Raw genomic sequence first — 21,501 nt, 5'->3', positions numbered from 1 at the left:
AAATGTTCTGTAAAGGCTATACATGTATTGCTATTTTATTACTCATCTTTCTATTCAAGATTTTTCCTATTCAAATCAATGCATGGTTTCTAGGGTAATGTGGAACGTAGCAACCAGAAACTGTTGAAACTGCAGACTGGAGAGCAGCTAAATAAGTCAAAACCCACAAATAATAAAACATTAAAACCAATTGCAAATTGTCTCAGAATACCACCCTCTAACACCACCTTAGTCAGAGAATTCTGATGCAGTATTGATAATAATACAAACTTTATGGAATCCAAATTCAGCTTACACTGGGCTCATCAGTAAGTGGATAACGAAGAAGCTGATTTGTAGCAACCAATGAACAGCAACTAGGGTTGCCAGCTGGCCGATATTTTACAGGCCTGGCCGGTAAAAATGATGCTTGATGCCAATGTTATTAATAGGAAAAAAAAACCGGCAATATTGGAAGGTAGGTATTTTTTTCCAGAAAAGGTGGCAACCCTAACACTGCCAGAATACCCAGTCAACTAACAATTTTAACTTGTTCAGGTACATGTGTGTGGGCCTGGGTGAGGCTACTAAATAGTTAAAAGGAATATTTCTCCTCCGCCTTCTCCCAACAGCCTGTACGGTTACCCTCTGCCAAACTGCTGCACGTGTCCTGCTGGGAAGATTAAGGGGATCCAGTTACATCCCTTGTTTGGGACAAAGCACAGAAACAGCCGTGTCCCTTATAGGCCCTGTGGATGTGGTGGCGAGAGGGATGGGGAGTGGGATACTATCACTTTGCTACAAATGTGAGACAGAGTGCCACCATCTGGGAGCTGCTGTTTATTCCCACTAATGATCCTAATGGGAGGACATCAGGAACTAATTGTCCCCAATCCCAGTACACTATGGGCGGCTGCTAGGAAGGGCGCTTCTGTTTTGGCTAACAGCTGGTCAGGGCAGGATTAGGCCAAACAAAAGCTCTCAGGTGGTGAGCAGGAAAGAGCCCGATACTTGCTAGCAGCCGGCCCAAACCACAAAATCTGCTGCTGCCCCCTTAACTTATTGTGTGCCCAGAGACAACATGTAAGCAACGTATACCGCAATGCATTCAGCATGTGTGTGTGTAACTCAACGGCGCCTGGCAGAGCACAGATCTATAGGATATATCTGGGGACTCACCTCCTGCTCCATGTTTCCGTGAAGGCGCAGGAAGTCGTCGGAACCCATTGCAGAGTCTCCAACAGTGAGGACTTTGCTGAGCAGAGTGTGGTAGAATTCAACCAATTCACAGCTCGGAAAGAACACAATCATCTTCGCTTTCCTCTCACACTAGAGAAGCACAAAGCAGAGTGTTACATCCTATATCCAGCATTCATACTGGGGAGTTTTCATAAAAAGACTGAACTGTACTAGTTTGGCACTACAGAAGCAGCAGACCCTGAAACTGCTGCTGGGGAACCCGGGAAATACATGGGGGGGGGGCAGTGCAGCAATGACTGATGATTACTTTCAATATAGGTTTATAAAAATACCGTATACAATAAGATTAGAGTGGGCCTGGTAACTTCTCGTTATGACACTGCGCATACCAATACTAAAATGCATTTTATTCATCCCCTCTTTACAAGGGATGTAAACTATACCAAATTAGTGGCCCTAACTGCATAGATCAGGCAGTTGGGATGTAAACTATACCAAATTAGTGGCCCTAACTGCATAGATCAGGCAGTTGGGATGTAAACTATATCAAATTCGTAGCCCTAATTGCATAGATCAGGCAGTTGGGATGTAAACAATATCAAATTCGTAGCCCTATTGCATAGATCAGGCAGTTAAGATGTAAAAATATACCAAATTAGTGACCCTAACTACATAGATCAGGTAGTTGGGATGTAAACTATAACAAATTTGGCTTCCTAACGCCATAGATCAGGCAGTTGGGATGTAAACTATACCAAATTAGTGGCCCTAACTGCATAGATCAGGCAGTTGGGATGTAAACTATACCAAATTAGTGTCCCCCAACTCCATAGGCAGTTGGGATGTAAACTATACCGAATTCGTCGCCTAACTCCATAGATCAGGCAGTTGGGATGTAAAAATATACCAAATTAGTGACCCTAACTCCATAGATCAGACAGTTGGGATGTTAACTATAACAAATTAGTGGCCCTAACTCCGTAGATCAGGGATTGTTAATCTGATAATTTCAAACGACAAGGATTGGGACCACTGGCATGCATTCGCAATACCTGAAGAGACTAGCTTGCCTTCACTCAGTCTACCTCTTACCTTCCATTTCCCCAGTATAAAGGTAGCCAATGTGACCAATTTAAGCTTGCTGGGGGCCACCACCGCATGCTGGTGGAGCTTCTCTGGCATAGCAAAGCAGGAGGATTCTGAATCTTTCTTGTCCTCTTTAGCTTTCCCGCCATGTTTGGCTTCCCTGCTATTATCTTCTGCAATGGTCACATTGAAAGGATCATTTAAGCTGATATCAGCCAATCTGGTGACTCCTAGAGGCAAAACAATTGCACATCTTTACTAGTGTACAATAGAAAATCCTGTTCACAGTAATCTAAATCTTTCTGGGGCCAATCTGTATATTATTTGGAACATGCAATATTTTGTTGTCCTATGGTTGAAGTACAAAAAAAGGAGTGCTTAACAAATGCTTTGTCTCTTGGGACTTTACTGTAGAGTGTCCACCACTATACCACTATCTTACATGGCAGCTTTCTATACTGCAGAGGATACCAGGGTCAAAGCCAACCGGTAACATCACCCACAGCAATTTAGGATTTGTTCCCCTTTAAAAACAGTGTTGTAAGAAGGTAGAAGAGGTATAAGAGGCTTAAAGAGATGTTTGAAGCAACTGGAGAAGCAGAGAAAACACACATAGACATGGGCAGAGAATAACTACTTCATGCAAGGCACCGGTCTCCATGATATCTGTGTACATCTGAATCAGAGAAGAGGAGGATCTACATATGTGCACCTCCTTAGGTGCCACCGTATAACTGAATAAGTCAAGGCAAAACCTAACTATACACCTTGATATACACAGGACTTTCCCAGAACCCCTGAAAGTGCACTGGGCAAATACAAACAAGACTTACCTGGGCTGAGGGTGGCAGAGAGCAAGACATTTTGTCTGTGCTGGCACTGGCTGTTCAATGCATTTAATATAGCCGTGACATCCTTTTCAAAGCCCATATCCAGAATCCTGCAAGGAACACAACAGTATCAGCCCAGTACCATGGAAGAGAATTATACAGAGTGTTCCACTTCTGATAAATGGATTAAAATATCTTTTACCATAAACTCTACCCAAAAGCAGTTTATTTGCCTACTGAAAGAAAATCTAAAATCCTATCAACTTTCCAATACACACGGGTGAAAGAATTTGAATGGATTCCAAGTTATGTGTAAATGGAACTGCTATTGAAAGCAGTATTTGTTTATCCCATTCAGTTCTCTGGTTCTGGCTCCTAAAACAGTTATTAATTACCAGGCTTCTGCTGAACCGATTCAGAAGCAGAAGTGCAGAGAAATAACAGAGAGACAGGTACTAATGTTAAGTGCAATAACAAATGTTACATACAGTACATCCCCCAAATGCAGCAATAACCTTGCTCCCTAACGGCCCAGTTACCTATCAGCTTCATCCACAATCAGCCAGCGGGCCCGCGTAAAGTGAATGCTTTTGGTGGACTTGATGTGGTCAAGCAGCCTGCCCGGCGTGGATATGAGAATGTTGATTCCCTTACGGAGCCTTTTGAGAAAGACAAAATAAGATCTGGGTGAATATGGCAAGGACACATTAGACAGAAAACCTCAGTTAAAGGGTAAATTCATCTAGAAACATGACTTGTGTTAAGCTCAGCGATGCTGCAGTTGGTCTTTATTTATTTTTGCTAATGACCGGGACACAGATTAAAATACTCTAAGCTGTGGAGAACAAGAAGTATCTGAGAATTACAAAGGAATAGTGGGCAAATATTGTACATGGTTTGCTGTCAAAGTAAACTTTATAAGGACTCCTGCCGCCAATAAAAATTTAAAAGAGAAAGAAAAGTAAAATCACTGGGGGGACGCCAAGTTGCAAGGCACCTGCTAGCTGCTGGAGACAGTATTGTTTGCCAAGTACAGGTATTGGAGCCGCTATCCGGAAACCCGCTATCCAGAAAGCTCCGAATTATGGAATGCTCTCGGCACCTCAGGGGTAGCAGGTAAATTGATAGAATAACTGGTGGGGGTAGAAAAACTTGCAACCCCCAAGTAATTTTACCATTCCTTCACCTTTATATCTTAAAGGCCATGCCTCTAAAGTTGTCTTGCTACCGGCTAAAAATATCTATGATACTACACAGACAAATTTGTTCCTTTTCTCTGATGGTGGTGTTACCTGGCCTTTTCCGACTTCCTCTTCTCTCCTCCCATAAGAACTCCCGGCACAATCCAGGTGAAGGGCTGCAAAAGACGGATAAAGGAATCAAGTCCAAATTAACCCTCAGCACGATTTAAAAACTGAAAGGATCCTATCCCTGAATTTACTGACCTTGAGCAGCTTCTGGATAGTGTTGAAACTTTGCAGAGCAAGCTGGGGGGGGGAAGCAGATTAGTGAGAGGTTGATAATCATATGAACAATTAAAAAGTGGGTGGACGTAATTCTGATCTTCTAATTAAAAAATCAAAACCAAAAAGAAAAAAAATGTTTTCCTAAGTAAATTAAGGTTTGGTCAGGTCATTCTGCACTGGTTCATGACCATTGGGCCAGTGGGGGTCAGTGTTTCACTGCAGTCTCCAGATACAGATGAACTTGTTGCTCTAATGAGGAACCTTATATCAGCACTGTAATAATAATAATAATCTAAAAGTTCCTCCAGAAGAGTAATGTTTGACAGTATGCTCCATTGAACATTTAATTTCAACCTATTATCCCTAAGAGCTATTCTGAATAATTGGCGTCAATCATGGTCATTCTAAAAAATAAAAATTTAAATGCAGTCAGTATGAAAAAGATTTCTTACCTCTCTAGTGGGTACTAACACGAGGGCATATGGGCCGTCACTGCGCTGGGGGTGGAAACAGAATATCCGTGTTAGCAAGCGTCTGTTCATACAGTAATAAAGTTTTAGATACTAAAGCATAATAATCAGTAGGTTCATATAATAATACAGAAAAGCCAGAAAACTAGGACATTTGGATCAGAAGCAACAACACAGTCACGGGGGTGTCAATAAAAGCATTTAATGCAATTAAACATCATTCAAACAAGTGAATACAACTATTTAAATGGAAGGAATTCCAGTGCATTTAATACCTGGATCTTGGGAGTCACCCCTTGAAGCGCCTGAACAAGTGGAACCCCATAGGCCATTGTTTTCCCTGCAAGAAAGGAGAGAGTGGTCACATGAGCTGAAACACTAACCGCATTGAAGTACAAATTAAAATTAGTATTAAAAAAATGTAAAACAAAGACTACCCTCATTGCAGACATTCATTAGATATAGTTATTCCATGCTGGTCATGCGTTATACCATTTATACTTACCTCATCAGAGCAATCATGGCTGCCGCCTCAAATATGAATTTGGTTTGCTGATGAATAAAGCTCCTTGGGTAGAATATACTATATTGATATGTTCTGATTATTAGATAAAATAAATATGAACCCATAAAGTATAAAAGGCCAATTTAAATAAAAAAAAAATTAGGACACCTTAAAGGGGAAGTCTAAAATAGAATAAGGCTAGAAATGTTGTACTTTGTATAATAAACATAAACTTACTGCACCACAAGCCTAGTAAAACAAATGATTTATGCTTTCAAAGTTGGCCACAGGGGGTCACCATCTTGTAACTTTGTTATACATCTTTGCAAAACCAAGACTGTGCACATGCTCAATGTGGTCTGGGCTGCTTAGGGATCGTCATTAATTATCAAAACAGCACAAGTCAAATAATATCTGCCAGAAGCCGATACAACAAGACTGATTAATAATCAGAATATACACACTGCACTGGCTCCTGTGTTGTCATGTAATCTAATTTTTATAGTTTTTGTATTGTTTATTATAAACTTTCTCCAACTCTGCAGAACCAGTGGCTGTAGCTAAATAATCCTCCAAATAGAATCCCAGTTTATCTGTTTAAATCTGGCTCCATGATCTCTGTCCCAGCAGCTGAAGTTGGAAAGAGTAAAAGGGAAGTAAAGGCAAAAATAAAATCCAATACAAATCTCTACACAGTCACCGACTGCTCTACCGGGAAACAAACAAAGCTGTGAGTTCTGCATGGCTGGGAAGTAAGGCTGGGGCTCCCCCTGCTGTTCATAAGTTTCCCTGACCAGCAATTAGGGACCGTCTGACAATTCGTATCCACAGCAGTAAATGAAGGGAGAATTTCACTGCATATCTGGTTTCTTATAAAAACGGTACACATTTTTTTTTATTACAGTTTATTGGAGATAGGTTTCTTTTTCATTAAAGAAAGTAAAAATTCGATTTTTTTTTTGCCTTTACATACCCTAAAATACTTCAAAAGTCTCCTCCACATACTTTAATTCAACAGCAACAATAATATTACATCTTGTGCAGTAAAAAGTAGAGGAACCTTGTGGCATTTGCACTACAGGCCCGGGGGGAAAAGGAATGCGAGCACAGTTGATGCAGCTGGAATGGGCAACCTGAGCAAGGGGGGCTACTGTTTCAAAAAGGGGCACGGTTGTTTCATTCAGCAGCTCTCCGGTTTGGAATTTGAGAAGCTATCAGGTTGCGAGGGTCCACTGGTTTCTGGATCTGCTGCAACCTAAGGCAACCAAGGGCTCAATCCTCAACTCCAGAAAGATCAAGTGGGCTCTTCTCTCAAAAATAAAGCAGAAGGTCTGGATCAATAACCAGAAATTCAGCTTTTAACATTACCAGGGTCAGCTCTTTAGCGCATTACAGAAATGGCACTGATATAATGAACCGGCACAAAGCTTACCAGATCCCGTCTGTGATCGTACCAGGACATCTCTGCCTGCAAGGAGGGCTGGGATGGTCAGTTTCTGAACACTTAATAAAAACAAAAATAATAGTGGATTACATTTTGCAATGGACCGGATGACATGAATGAAAAAGCGCCTGAGAAAATAGTAATGTTCCTACAGCAAACATACTGCTTCTGTTGTATAGCATACTAACTGGTCTGGCTTCCTTTTGTAAGGCTACAAAAAAATATAACATTTCAAGCAATTTCCCAATACATGTTGCCTTCACGTTTTTACTGGATTTAAAATGATTAGGGATGCTTCGAATCCAGGATTCAGCCTTTTTAAGCAGGATTCGGCCGAACTGAATCAGTATCCTAATTTGCACATGCAAATTAGGGGCAGAGAGGGAAATCGCGTGTCAAGGAAGTAAAAAAATGTTTTCCCTTTCCCACCCCTAATTTGCATATGCAAATTAGGATTCAGATTTGGTTCCGTATTCGGCCAAATCTTTTGCGAAGTATTCCGGGGTTCGGCCGAATCCAAAATAGTAGATTCGGTGCATCCCTAAACATTATACACGTAATTGCTATTAAAAGCAGAATATGTTTATTCCTTCGAAACAATGTAGCAGTCAGTCCTCTTCTAGGGGTGTTAAGGAACTGGTTTCAGCTACACTGTTTCAAAAGTCAGAGCCTGCAGTGCACAAAATGTAAACAGCCAGATACTGCTTCCAATAGCAATTAGCTATTTAATTAATTATTAACTAAATAATATGGAAGCACTACATGTGTATTGGAAAGTTTCTTAAAGTTCCCACTTTTATGCAATGTTGTGAATATTACATATAGGTTTATATAAATGCATATATCATATGTTACTGCTGCCACGTACCTTGTCATATTTGGCATATTCATAACTGTCTTTATAGTTGCAACCTGAAAGAGTTACAGAGTTACATTAAAGCTTATTCCATTGCTGTATATTTGTATTTATACATATGGGAGTAGGGAGGTGCCATATTGATTCCCTTAGACAGTACAGTATGAGGGTATAGCTTATTGTGTGCCCAGAACATTCCTTCTCTGTATATTTGTATTTATACATATGGGAGGAGGGAGGTGCCATATTGATTCCCTTAGACAGTACATTATGAGGGTATAGCTTATTGTGTGCCCAGAACATTCCTTCTCTGTATATTTGTATTTATACATATGGGAGGAGGGAGATGCCATGTTGTTTCCCTTAGACAGTACAGTATGAGGGTATAGCTTATTGTGTGCCCAGAACATTCCTTCTCTGTATATTTGTATTTATACATATGGGAGGAGGTGCCATATTGATTCCCTTAGACAGTACAGTATAAGGGTATAGCTTATTGTGTGATCAGAACATTCCTTCTCTGTATTCTGTATAACGATTGGTGGGAGCTGCCATACTGTTCTTAGACATTACAAAATATTCACTTACCAGGTGAGGGTGAAGGTCCAGATCAGAGAAGGAGTCAGCAGAAAACACCTTTTCCTTTAACTGCTTCACTGCAGGTCTGTGTGATGAAGACATAAGGATAAATAATCACAAGGAGGAACTGACCAGCAGTTTAAATTCAAAAACTTTGGAGCAGCACAACAAAAGGATAATAAACCACAATAATAACATATACCATGATATACAATATTCATACACATTATACAATGTAATGTTAAAGGGAATATCAACCCAAAAATAAAATATCTAATTACACAGTAACACGCTGGCAAGGGAACAGAACTGACCTGTCGATGTCTGGAACCTCGGGGTTGTTCTTGAAGAGGGAAGAGGTCTTTACGGCGGGTCGTCCTTTTGGATTCTCCTCCTTCTTTCCATCAAGGATCTTCTCAGAAGGGGCTTCATGTTTCTTATAGGGCTTTTCATCCACGGCATTGCGCTGCTTTTTCTGGTGAGGTGGTGGGAGCCGGCGCTTCGGGGAGGGCTCCTCACTGGGCTCTTGACATTTTCTCTTTACAGCTTTAGATTTCGGCTGCTGTTAGGGAAAGAATTAGTAAAAAAGAGAAAATTTGTGAGCAACAGGAATTCTGGAAACAAAAGCTTAGCTTAGTTAAAGGGATTGTTAATCTTTAAATTGAATTTTAGTATGATGCAGAGTGATATTCTGAGACAATTTGCGATTGGTATTCATTTTTTATTATTTGTGGTTTTTGACTGTTTTTTTTTTATTCAGCAGTTCTCCAGTTTGCAATTTCAGCAATCTGGTTGCTAGGGTCCAAATTATCCTAGCAACCAGGCACTGAGACAGGAATATGAACAGGAGAGGCCTGAATAGAAAGAGGAGTAATAACAAGTAGCAATAACAATACATTTGTAGCTTTACAGAGCATTTGTTTTTTAGATGGGGTCAGCGACCCCCTTTTGAAAGCTGAAAAGAGTCAGAAGAAAAAGGTAAATCATTCAAAAACTATAAATAATGAAGACCAATATAATAGTTGCTTAGAATTAGCCATTCTATAACAAATTAAAAGTTAACTTAAAGGTGAACCAGCCTTTTGATAGAGTTTTTTTTTTAGGAGTTATAGATAAAGGTGTTGACTTGAATGCCCCTTGGTAGGAACGGAAAAGTGTATAAAGAAATACGAAGTCGTTAATAAGAGAACGTGGCGCACAGGAGTGTAACTATTAGGGATGCACCGAATCCACTATTTGGGATTCGGCCGAATACCGAACCGAATCAGAATCCTAATTTGCATATGGGGAAGGAAAGGAAAAAAATAATTTGTGACGAAAAATTACGTGATTTCCCTACCCGCCCCAATTTACATATGCAAATTAGGCTTCGGATTCTGTTCGGCCAGGCACAAGGATTCGGCCGAATCCTGCTGAAAAAGGCCGAATCCTGGATTCGGTGCATCCCAAGTAACTATAGGTCTTAAAGGTGTTGCTCACCTTTAAATTAATTTAGTATGATACAGATAGTGATATTTAAGGACAATTTGCATTTGGTTTTAAGAGTTATTTAGCTTTTTATTCAGCAACTCTCCAGTTTGCAGTGTCAGCACTTCTGTTGCTAGGGTCCAAATTACCATAGCAACTATGCATTGATTTGAATTAAGAATTATTTCACTTTTTATTCAGCAGCTCTCCAGTTTGCAAATTTTAGGAACTTGGTTGCTGGGTCCAAATTACATTAGCAACCATACATTGATTTGAACGAGAGACTGAAATAGGAATAGGAGAGGCCTGAGTAAAGGTTGTTTACCTTTAAATTAATTTAGTATGATTCAGAGAATGATATTTTAAGACAATTTGAATTTGGGTTTTATTTTTTTAGTATTTGTGGTTTTTGAGTATTTAGCTTTTTATTCAGCAGCTCTCCAGTTTGCAATGTCAGCAATCCTGTTGCTAGGGTCCAAAAATCCCTAGCGACCATGCATTGATTGCATAAGAGACTGGAATATGAATAGGAGAGGCCTGAATAGAAAGATGAGTAATAAGTAGCAATAATACATTTATAGATTTAAAGAGAATTTGTTTTTAGGTGGGGTCACTTAACCCCTTCCCCCATTTGAAAGCTGGAAAAAGTCTGAAGAAGAAGGCAAGTATTAAAAAATATATATAATGAAGACCAATTGAAAAGTTGCTTAGAAAAAGCTAAATAACTAAAAAAACACAAATAAAAATGAAAATCAACTGCAAATTGCCTCAAAATATCCCTCTCTACATCATACTAACAGTTACCTCAAAGGTTAACTCCTTCCTTGACTCTCAGCTCCGAGCCATTTAGGGCTCTTACACACGGGCGGTTTACTCATCTTTCTATTCAGGCCTCTCCTATTCATATTCCAGTCTCTTGAACAAATCAATGCATGGTTGCTAGGGGAATTTGGACCCTAGCAACAGAACTGCTGGCATTGCAAACGGGAGAGCTGCTAAATAACTCAAAAACCACAAATACTAAAAAATAAAACAAATGCAAATTGTCCTAAAATATTATCTAAATCATACTAAATTAATTCAAAGGTGAACAACCTTTACTCTGGCCTCTCCTATTTATATTTCAGTCTTTCGCTCAAATCAATGTATGGTTGCTAATGTAATTTGGACCCAGCAACCAAGTTCCTAAAATTTGCAAACTGGAGAGCTGCTGAATAAAAAGCTAAATAAGTCAAAAACCACAAATAATAAAAAATGAAAATCAATTGCAAATTGTCTCAGAATATCAGTCTCTATGTCATACTAACAGTTAACTCAAAGGTGAACAAACTCCTTTAACGATATTCCAGACAGTTGATTTTGCTTCTAGGTTTCTAGGTTTTAGTCTCTGTTTTTTTCGTTGTTTTTCAGCCACATAATACAGTAGTTTCCTTGACTTTCATTGGCACAGCTTTTCTCCTCATGTAGAGCAATGACAAGTCCAGTACAGACTGCACATGGTACAATGAAGCCTGTGTATCTAATGAATCAATGCAACACACCTGAGTAATCACTAACAGCTGTCACTCTAATTGTCCCAAACATGATGCTGCTCTGAAATGAGGGGGGACTGTGTATAAATAGACTTGTCATTTCTACCTGGTGAAACTGATGCAAAGAACTTTAAATGAAAGTCTGGAATGTGCGCTTTAATCCAGGCTGAATGGTTTGATTTAATATTTTACGCTGAGGAGCTGAGGGGTGAATCAAACAAATAGGTGTCTTTGTCCCAGACATTTTGGAGGGGGCTGTATGAAAATAATAATAATACCCAGGTACAGCTTGATCATTACCTTGAGGAGACAAAGAACCTTGTTTCCTAACAGCTCATAATAATCTCCGAGCCATTTAGGGCTCTTACACACGGGCGGTTTTTCCTGCGCTCCCCTGAGTTTCGCTTTTTCCGTTCAGCCGCAGGGGAGCGCAGGAGTAGATGCAGTCAATTATTGTGAAGGGGACTGTACTCACACAGACGCATGTAAGCGCCGAACACAGGTGAAATGCAACATGCTGTGTCCCACCTGCGTTTGGCGCATATATGCGGCTGTATGAGTACAGTCCCCTTCACAATAATTGAATGTCTACTCCAGGGCCCCCTGCGGCGGAACGGAAGAAATCGCAACGCAGGGGAGCGTAGAAAAAAACGCCCGCGTGTAAGAGCCCTAACTTGGGGAGAAAATGCAGTTCATTTGCACAAAATAATTAGCATTTTTTTTTTTTTTTTATAGAGGACACCTCCCAGTTATTGTATTTGGTTAATTAAAGGGTGGTTCATCTTTAAGTTAACTTGTTTTGCATGTTCTAAGCAACTTTTCGATTGGTCTTCATCATTTATTCGCTATAGTTTCTGAGTTATTGCCTTTCATCTTCTGGCTCTTTCCAGATTTCAAAAGGGGGTCACTGACCCCATCTAAAATACAAAAGCTCTGTAAGGTTACAAATGTATTATTATTGCTACTTTTTATTACTTGTCTTTCTATTCAGGCCTCTCCTATTCATATTCCAGTCTATTGTGCAAATCTGTGCATGGTTGCTAGGGGAATTTGTATCCTAACAACCACATGAAATTGCAGACAGGAGAGCTGCTAAATAAAAATCTAAATAACTAAAAAAAACACACATAATAAAAAAGGAAAACCAATTGCAAATTGTCTCAGAATATCACTCTCTACATCATACTAACAGAGAAGCATGTCCTGATAATAAAAAAGGTTACAGAAACAGGGCAAAAGCAACATTTCAATCCTCCATTTATTAAGCAAAAATGCATATTTATAAAGCACCATCGTATTCTGCAGAGGTGCATAAAAGAAGTAGGTTTAATGTGTATGTGCATGCAAGAACTGATTGATACAGGAGGTAAGGGTGGCCCTGCTCAATAGAGCTTACAATCTAAAAGGAGGAGAGGTTATGAGACAAGGAGTGGGGATAAATACTTTTATGTTTTTGGGACCAACCATTCACAGAACAAAACGGCTGTTCGGGCATCTGGGAGTTTAAATCCAATAACAACTCTCAGAATGCAAACAGCAAATGTTCTGCATTTATCAAAATGCTACAACACCGTCAATGCATATCTTTTTTTTAGCTTTCTGTTCAGCGGCTCTCCAGTTTGGAATCTCAGCAGCTATATGGTTGCTAGTGTCGTATTTGCCCTAGCAACCAGGCAGCGGTTTAAATTAGAGACTGGAATATTATTAGGAGAGGGACTGTAGAGGAAGTGATACAAATAAGAATAATGATGTCATTGCAGCCTTGCAGAGCTAGCAGTTCTGCAAGACAATTAAAAAAAAAATCTAAAAAAATAATTAAGACCAATTGCAAAGTTGCTAGCAATAGGATTCTATAGCATATTAAAGTTAATCATAAAAGTGAACCACTTTTAAAAATGGCTAAAATTCAATTGCCAGTGCCTGCTCAAACAGCTATCAAATAGGGGTCACTGACCCCATCTAAAAATACACTATGTAAGGCTACAAATGTTTTGTTATTGCTACTTTTAATTACTCTTCTTTCTATTCATCCCCTCTGCTATTCATATTCCAGTCTCTTATTCAAATCAGTGCATGGTTGCTAGGGGAGTGTGGACCCTAGCAACTTAATTGCTGAAATTGCAAACTGGAGAACTGCTGAATAAAAAGCTAAATAACTCAAAAACCACAAATGATGAAAAATGAAAAACAATTTCAAATTGTCTCAGAATATCAATCTCTACATCATACTACAAGTTAACTCAAAAGTGAACAACTCCTTTAACAATATTCCAGATTTTGGTTCAAGGTTTGACTGATCTCAGTCTCTGTTTGTTTGTTGTTTTTCAGCCACATAATACAGTAGTTTCCTTGACTTTCATTGGCACAGCTTTTCTCCTCATGTAGAGCAATGACAAGTCCAGTACAGACTGCACATGGTACAATGAAGCCTGTGTATCTAATGAATCAATGCAACACACCTGAGTAATCACTAACAGCTGTCACTCTAATTGTCAAAAACATGATGCTGCTCTGAAATGAGGGGGGACTGTGTATAAATAGACTTGTCATTTCTACCTGGTGAAACTGAAACAGATGCAAATAACCTTAAAGGTTCTTACACATGGCCATATTTGCCTTTGCTCCCCTGCGTTTCGATTTCTTCCGTTCAGCCGCAGGGGAGCGCAGGAATAGACGCACTCGATTATTGTGAAGGGGGTTGTACTCACACAGATGCATGTAATGCAGGTGGGACGCAGCATGTTGCATTTCACCTGCGTTTGGCGCACACATGCATCTGTTTTAGTACAGCCCCCTTTACAATAATCAAGTGCGTCTACTTCTGCACTCCCCTGCGACTGAACGGAAGAAATTGCAACGCAGGCAAAAACGGCCACGTGTAAGAGCCCTAAATGAAAGTCTGGAATGTGCACTTTAATCACTGCTGAATGGTTTGATTTCCTATTTTATACTGACGAGCAGAGGGATAGAATCAAAGAAATAGGTGTCTTCCCCATTTGAAAGCTGGAAAGAGTCAGAAGAAGGCAAATAATGCAGAAACTATAAAAAAAAGATGACCAATTGAAAGGTTGCTTTGAATTAGACATTTTAAAACATACCAAAAATTTACAGAAAGGCAACCACCCCTCTACTGCTCATGTTACGTTAACGTGTGAGATTTTGAGAGTTTTGTAGTTCCTTAGAAAGATACAAAATTATTGCAGTCCCCTCCCCAAACCAAAGTTGGCAAAAAGGGACAGACACCCCTTGCTTGCGGTTAATAGACTGGATAACTTTCCCAGGTCCCCTTCGGGCTGCACATTTGATAAAGACTTGCCTGTCCCTCTACCTGTGCCTCTATCCCTCTGCCCCTGTGCCCCTCTCCCTCTGCCCCTGTGCCCCTCTCCCTCTGCCCCTCTACCTGTGCCCCTGTCCCTCTCCCTGTGCCCCTGTCCCTCTCCCTGTGCCCCTGTCCCTCTCCCTGTGCCCCTGTCCCTCTCCCTGTGCCCCTCTCCCCCACCTGCCTGTGCCCCTGTCCCTCTCCCTGTCCCCCTCTGCCTGTGCCCGTCCCTCTGCCTGTGCCCCTGTCCCTCTGCCACTGTCCCTCTACCCGTGCCCCTGTCCCCCTCTCCACCTACCTGTGCCTCTATCCCTCTGCCCCTGTCTGTGCCCCTGTCCCTCTCCCTGTGCCCCTGTCCCTCTCCCTGTGCCCCTTTCCCTCTCCCTGTGCCCCTGTCTGTGCAGCTGTCCCTCTCCCTGTGTCTCTGCATGTGCTCCGCCCCACCTATAGAGGCAGTTAGTTTCCTTCCAAACAAAATGCTTGTGCCATTGCCTGTGCCACAGAGCTTACAGTCTAGGTAGGGCACATTATGGTCCCTCTGGGAAATGTCTCTGCTGGAAATGACTGACAAAGCTGCAAGTACGAAGCAGTAATACGAAGTACTCACCCACTTCCCTGGGTGTTTGTGGGACTTGTTGTTACCCCTCTGGAAGGAATTGGGAACAGGAGCCTGAGTGATATTAAGAATTAAATTTTCATCCCCCATGACTGACCTAAGGGCTTCCCCAAACGCTGGAAGCTCTCCTATTCCTCCTGTGAGAGAACACGTGAGCCTTGCGCCAATATGAAGGACCCCTGTGTAAGCCGTCTATACAGCGCCTGATTGGGATCATTTTAGTGTTCCAAGAGAGTGAGTCTGCCCAATTTACACTGAATCTCACTGAATACAGTATTAATAATATACACACGAACATAGGAATGTAAATACCTATGACTAAACCGGGACAAATGTGTAAATTAAAGTTAACACGCAGGCGCGCCGCGGACAGCCCGGTTGCCTAGCAGTGCAGGGTCCTACGTCCCCGAGTCGCAGCTGATGACGTTGCCGCTAAGATGATGGCTGGAGAAGAGAAGGGAACTGCTGCAGAGGATGAGGAGCCCAGTCCCAGTTTTCGGCTGACTGTGACTAAGCGGGAACCGGCGGTGAAGCTCCTGCACTCTGTTACAGGGGTGGAGCCTTTGGCTTGGTCAGAGGATCACCGCCTGTCTGTGTGCACCGGTAACAGCCTCTGCCTCCTGGAACTGTTCTGTGATCTCAATGGCTGCGCCCAGGAGCTCACGTTGCACCGCACCTGCGTGTCAGCCCCTCTCACCAGCTGCAGCCTTAAGGTAACTATGGTCACTAGGCAACATCTGCAGGGGCCACATGTTTGTTATCAGTGTCCTGGAGTTATTTGCACTGGACTTTAAGTAAGGCACATTTAGAGTAGCACTGCTCAAACTGTATATCAGCAGTGAGATTATGTCCGATATATAAACCCCACCATTACAACTGTTATTTAATGGACACACTCCCCTGTGCATCAGTCAGGGCCACTTACATCAAAGTACCTTGTAAGAGTGGCAGGTGTATTGGCATCTGCTGTTTTCCACTGGATGGCCCTGGGTGCCATTCGCTTTCAATTGGGGCATACATGGGCCAACTATGGTGTCAGGACGGTGAGCTGGTTGGTTGGTTTTGTCCTCCATGGAGTCTCAGATGGCCCAAACAAGCAGATCTGCCTGGAAGCAAAAGGTATCTACCAGTGCTTTATCCATTTACCATTGAAAAGTCATAGGCAGATAAGATCAGCAGAACTGCCCAATCACATCTATATGTCTGATTAATGCTTCTAATTGGTGAAGCCCATATTACTTACATTAGGGGCTGGTAGGGGACACCGACATTCCTCCACTCAGAGCTCTATTCAAAGGTTTTTGTGCGCCAAAATGTCAGACTGCTGACCGACGAATATGAATTATATATAATATGAATACAAATATGATTATCCCAATGTTCTTATGGAGATGCGAACGATTATATAAACATTTCAGTCATTTTATTTTTTCCCCATTGCAGGTCGGCAAAGAGAAGGAAGTTGAAGATTGCAGGGAGATGTTTGCGAGGTCAAAGCAGCTGACAATCAGCCAGTCATTTATGCTGGATCGAGTGTTTAACCCTGAAGGGAAGTTTTTACCTTCTTTCCAAAGATTTAAATATGCCAGCTGGTCTCCTTATGGCTGCGATGCCAATGGACGATGCCTTGTGGCCGCCCTCACTTTAGACAACAGGCTGACCATTCACGCCAATGTTAACAGGCTACACTGGAGACAGCTGGTTGATTTAACCGAAATGTACGGGCAGCATCTGTTTGAGGCCAACTACAGAGTAAGCGGAGACGAGACCCCCCACGCAGACTTAGATGACTTTGCCGAGTTCAAGCGACGGCATAGCATGCAGACACCAGTGAGAATGGAGTGGTCGGGGATCTGCATCACTCAGCAGGTCATGGAGAACAATGAGTGCAAAGATCAGAGCACGGTACTGCTGGCAGTACTCTTCGAGAATGGAGACATTGCAGTGTGGCAGCTCCAGCTTCCCTTTCTGGGCAAGGAATCCATTGCTTCTTGCAACACCATTGTATCTGGGATATCTTCTCCAAGTGTTTTGGCATGGTGGGAATATGAGCACAGCAATCGTAAAATGAGCGGTCTCATCGTAGGGAGCCGTTTGGGCCCCATCAAAATACTCCCAGTGAACCTAAAGGCAGTCAAGGGTTACTTCACTCTCCGACAACCTGTGATCCTTTGGCAGGAAGCCGACCAGTTGCCTGTACACAGCATCAAGTGCATAGCGCTTTATCACCCATACCAGAAGTGCAGCTGCAGCCTTATCGTTGCTGCACGGGGGTGTTATTTATTTTGGTGTTTGCTGCTCATATCCAAAGCCGGTTTGAACGTTCACAATTCCCACGTGACAGGACTTCACTCTTTACCAATCATATCCATGTCGGTGGATAAACAGAACGGCACTATTTATACTTGCTCCGTTGATGGAAAAGTCCAGCAGCTCATTCCTATTTTTACAGACGTTGCTTTAAAATTCGAGCACCAGTTGATAAAGTTGTCGGACATGTTTGGCCCTGTCAAGTCTCATGCCATTACCGTCAGTCCTTGCGGCGCCTATCTGGCTTGCATTACCACCGAAGGCATCGACAATCGGATTCATCCGGTGACCAAGACCTATCTTGTTCATTTTGTCGCTCTCAAGAGTTTCGAAGAGGCCGTGGCACAGCTTTTAGAATGTTCCAGCCAAAACCTCTACCATCAGATGGATCTAACAGACCTGGTGCGGTGGAAGATCCTGAAAGATAAAGTCATCCCTCAGTTTCTGCAAGAGGCGTTGGACAAAAAGATCGAAGGTGGCTCCATGTATTTCTGGCGGTTCCGCCTGTTCTTGCTTAGGGTTTGGTACCAGTCACTTAAAAAGGTTACTAATGAATTAATATGGAAACCTCCATCCAAAGAAGAGAAAGCCGCAAAGCTTGATGATGCAACGGTAACCAATGAAAAAGATGATCAGAAAGATGCTGGGCCGGAAAGTCCTACAAAGGAAACCGGCGAGAACAGCCCTGCTGATGTTACCAGGGACAACCCAGAGGCAGACTGTGGAACGGCAGAAGATGGCTTACTTGAGATCCAGGAAAAGATTGGGGCTGTGGAGTGGCACTTAGTACGAGAACACATGAAACAAGTCTTGGGGGAAGTTTATCTACACACGCGGATTACTGAAAATACTAGTGTTCCTACTAGGGGTATCTGTGACTATCTGACGTCTAAAGACTCTGATGACAGAGCAGTCCAGGTGCCTTATTACTCCTTTTACCCCTCTCCCCAGTTATCTACCTTGCAAGGACCAAACATGGAGTAGCTTCCATTTCCCTGTTCAGCTCAATAAATAACAAAAAAACATATTTTTTTGTGAATAAACCAGTACACACAAAGTGTGTTAAGCACAAGCCCTATTCATTGCACTCATGTTGGATGGTGTGGAGTATACTCCCCCTTTAAGGGTCAGCACAAGCTCTATTCATTCATTGCACTCATGTTGTATGAGTGGATATACTTCCCCTTTAAAGGAGTCAAACATCTTCAAATTAAATTTTAGTATGATGTAGAGATTAACATTCTAAGACAATCTGCTATTGGGTTTTCACTTTTTATTTGCAGTGGTTTTTGAATCATTTAGCTTTTTGTTTGGCAGCTCTTCAGTTTGGAATTCCATCTGGTTGCTAGGGTACAAATTACCCTAACAACCAGCCAGTGATTTAAACGAGAGGCTGGAATATTCCTAAAATAGGAGCCAAATAGAAAGAGAAGTAAAAGCTGACACCTACAATATATGTATTGTACAATAGTAGGGTCCTTGATACCTCTTGGGAAACTGAATTTAATCCTATGGCTTTACAGGTGATCATCGGACACCTCGAGAATAAGATGAACAAGCAGATGTTCCCCGAGCACTGCATCCTGTGTAAAGAAGTGTTACCTTTTACTGACGCAAAGCAGGCACTCTGCCCTAACGGACATATATGGCCCAGGTGAGAAGAGAGGGTTACAACAGACAATATTTCCCCAAGCCTTGGTATTATATACACATTCTAGGGCTTAGGAAATATCTCTGTATCTGTGCAGGTTTACTCTATTTGGATATCCGATGAGGCAGTTGGAATATCTTTAGTGGTTTAACCCTGCTGTATATGTGCGGAGGAACCGCATCCCAATGAGCTGAAATCCACCTTGCAATCTACCTACTTCAGGGCTGTATGAAAGGGGTTGTTCACCTTTGAGTTTACTTGTATTATGTTGTAGATGGTAATGTTCTGAGACAGTTTACAATTGGTTTTCATTTTTTATTATTTGCTTTTTATTCAGCCCCTCTCCAGTTGGTAATTTCAGCAACCTGGTTGCTTAAGTCCAAATTTCCCTAGCAACCATGAATTGATTTGAATAAGAGACTGGAATATGACTGGGAGAGGGACTGGATGAATAGAAAGATGAGTAATAAAAAGTAGCAATACCAATACATTTGTAGCCTTACAGAGTATTTGTATTTAGTTGGGGTCAGTGACCCCCATCTGAAAGCTGGAAAGAGTCAGAAGGAAATGGCAAATAACTCAAACTATAAAAAAATAAATAATAATGACGAAATGAAAAAGAATTGGCCATTCCATAACATACTAAAAGTTCATTTTGGTCTTCGTTAATTTAAAGGGGAACCACCCCTTCAAAGTCTGCTGCTGCTCTAGGCACTGGACATCAGTCCACCCATATGGTTGGCACAAGTGCAGGCAGCCAGTCTGTCCATTACATGCACAATCACCGAAAAAGCAGATACCCTCTCAGCTTTTTCATCACCTTTAGCTACCGCCCTAGGAACAGGTGCCCTGACCTATATTGAAATGGGCTTGTCTCTTTTTGCTACCTGCCCCTTTCAGCATACACAGAAGGACTCCTTTATAAACACTGGGCAAATTTGCACCTGGGCAGTAACCCAATAGCAACCAGTCGGCGATCTAACATCTGATTGGTTGCTGCCCAGGTGAAGATTTCCCCTACAATGCTCTAGTTGGTACATTTACACTTACACCAGCCTCTATCACTCAGCTGAAGAACACAGGGAATATCTCTAATGCAATATGGATCCATTATATCTGGACTTGTTCAACTGCCCCCTGATCAGAGTTAAAGCTGCTGGCTCTTCATCTTGAAATTGTGGCTGTTGCTTATCCATGTGGCCTGCCATATTGTTGCAGGTGCTTATGAATCAACGTGCTCCACACAGCTTTGCAGTTGACACGCTGTGCCTTTAATATTTATTTTTTTCATTCTACAGATGTTTCCTCACGTACCAGGCCTGTCAGAGCCTTCTGTATCGGAGGTGCTTTCTGCACGATAGTATTGCCAGACATCCAGCACCAGGAGGTAATGCCACAGCAGATTCACTTTTTCATTACCATTATAAAATCCCATATTATAAAGGGCAATCATGCCTATAATAATAATCTTAACACGCTGACCATTTCCTTTCTCGTGTATAGATCCAGAATGGATGAAGAAGCTGTTGAATTATCCATGCATTCTGTGTGACTCTCCTGTCTTCTAGAACTATGTCTGGGCAGCTTCAGTGCAGAATGGATGGTCCATGTAAAAACTGCCAGAAGGACTGTATAGATCTGGTGCCTGAAACACCATAGGGCTACGTACCTTAACTGTTGCACTTTAATAGCAATAATGAGAGATCCCCTCCATTACTGTTACCCCAATTCCTAGGGAGCAAAGGGAATATTGAAGTTTTTTCACTTTGTTCCACTGACTCAAGCTATGTAACTCTTTTTTGTAAATTAAATATGTTTTGTAATCCTGTCCAGCCCTGAAATTATTTTACCCCCCACCGGCGTATCCACAGATAGGTCACTGCTTTGGGTTGATAAAGGAAATGAGGCAGGGAATTTATTCAGGGAGGAGGTTGAAGGGTAACATCTAACAGAGAAGGGCAACAGAGAGAGGGGGGAAAAAAATGGAATAAGTAACAAAAGTGTCTCCTGTTGCCTTTTCCTGTTACTTATTTCTTCCTTTTAGCTGGGCTGCTGTCACTTACCATATACTGTATTTACACACACAATATACAAGGCTGATTAGTAATTCAGATGTATTACATGGTAGCTCTGAAATTAGTGCAGTCTGCATCAGAATGTATTAATTAGCCCTGTAAGATCAGCTTCTATG

The 21,501-nt window shown here is 41.7% G+C and overlaps 2 protein-coding genes across 8 annotated transcripts in view; one reads left to right on the top strand and one right to left on the bottom strand.

The window, feature by feature from the left end:
• ddx31.L (DEAD-box helicase 31 L homeolog) overlaps window positions 1-15,527 on the bottom strand; it is a 108,198-nt gene extending 92,671 nt beyond the window's left edge. For 4 of the 7 annotated variants that reach the window (XM_041572103.1, XM_041572099.1, XM_041572100.1 and 1 more), the window contains exons 1-13: window positions 15,341-15,527; window positions 8,730-8,977; window positions 8,425-8,500; window positions 7,849-7,892; window positions 6,969-7,039; window positions 5,307-5,371; window positions 5,014-5,058; window positions 4,541-4,582; window positions 4,388-4,452; window positions 3,635-3,754; window positions 3,099-3,205; window positions 2,272-2,495; window positions 1,159-1,308 (exon numbers count right to left, since the gene is read on the bottom strand). In XM_041572103.1, coding sequence (XP_041428037.1) covers window positions 1,159-1,308; window positions 2,272-2,495; window positions 3,099-3,205; window positions 3,635-3,754; window positions 4,388-4,452; window positions 4,541-4,582; window positions 5,014-5,058; window positions 5,307-5,371; window positions 6,969-7,039; window positions 7,849-7,892; window positions 8,425-8,500; window positions 8,730-8,977; window positions 15,341-15,439 — 1,356 coding nt within the window. In that variant the 5' untranslated portion in view covers window positions 15,440-15,527. 7 annotated transcript variants of the gene reach the window in all.
• A 223-nt stretch (window positions 15,528-15,750) lies between these two features.
• On the top strand, window positions 15,751-21,133 carry gtf3c4.L (general transcription factor IIIC subunit 4 L homeolog). Its single transcript, XM_018229543.2, has 5 exons — window positions 15,751-16,062; window positions 16,793-18,577; window positions 19,183-19,313; window positions 20,609-20,697; window positions 20,814-21,133. The coding sequence occupies exons 1-5, from the start codon at window positions 15,787-15,789 to the stop codon at window positions 20,876-20,878; spliced, it is 2,346 nt and encodes a 781-aa protein (XP_018085032.1). The 5' UTR covers window positions 15,751-15,786; the 3' UTR covers window positions 20,879-21,133.
• Window positions 21,134-21,501: the final 368 nt, after the last annotated feature.

Source organism: Xenopus laevis, chromosome 8L (genome assembly GCF_017654675.1).
Source record: "Xenopus laevis strain J_2021 chromosome 8L, Xenopus_laevis_v10.1, whole genome shotgun sequence".
NCBI lineage: Eukaryota > Metazoa > Chordata > Amphibia > Anura > Pipidae > Xenopus > Xenopus laevis.
The sequence above is the reverse complement of the archived record's forward strand: the minus strand, read 5'-3'. Positions and strand labels throughout refer to the sequence as shown.

Bases quoted from the DNA above. Each gene is read 5' to 3' on its own strand.
- gtf3c4.L (XM_018229543.2), top strand. From the start codon at position 15,787: ATGATGGCTGGAGAAGAGAAGGGAACTGCTGCAGAGGATGAGGAGCCC. The intron at 19,314-20,608 runs GTGAGAAGAGAG...TTCATTCTACAG, and splicing joins AACGGACATATATGGCCCAG to ATGTTTCCTCACGTACCAGG. The intron at 20,698-20,813 runs GTAATGCCACAG...TCTCGTGTATAG, and splicing joins CAGACATCCAGCACCAGGAG to ATCCAGAATGGATGAAGAAG.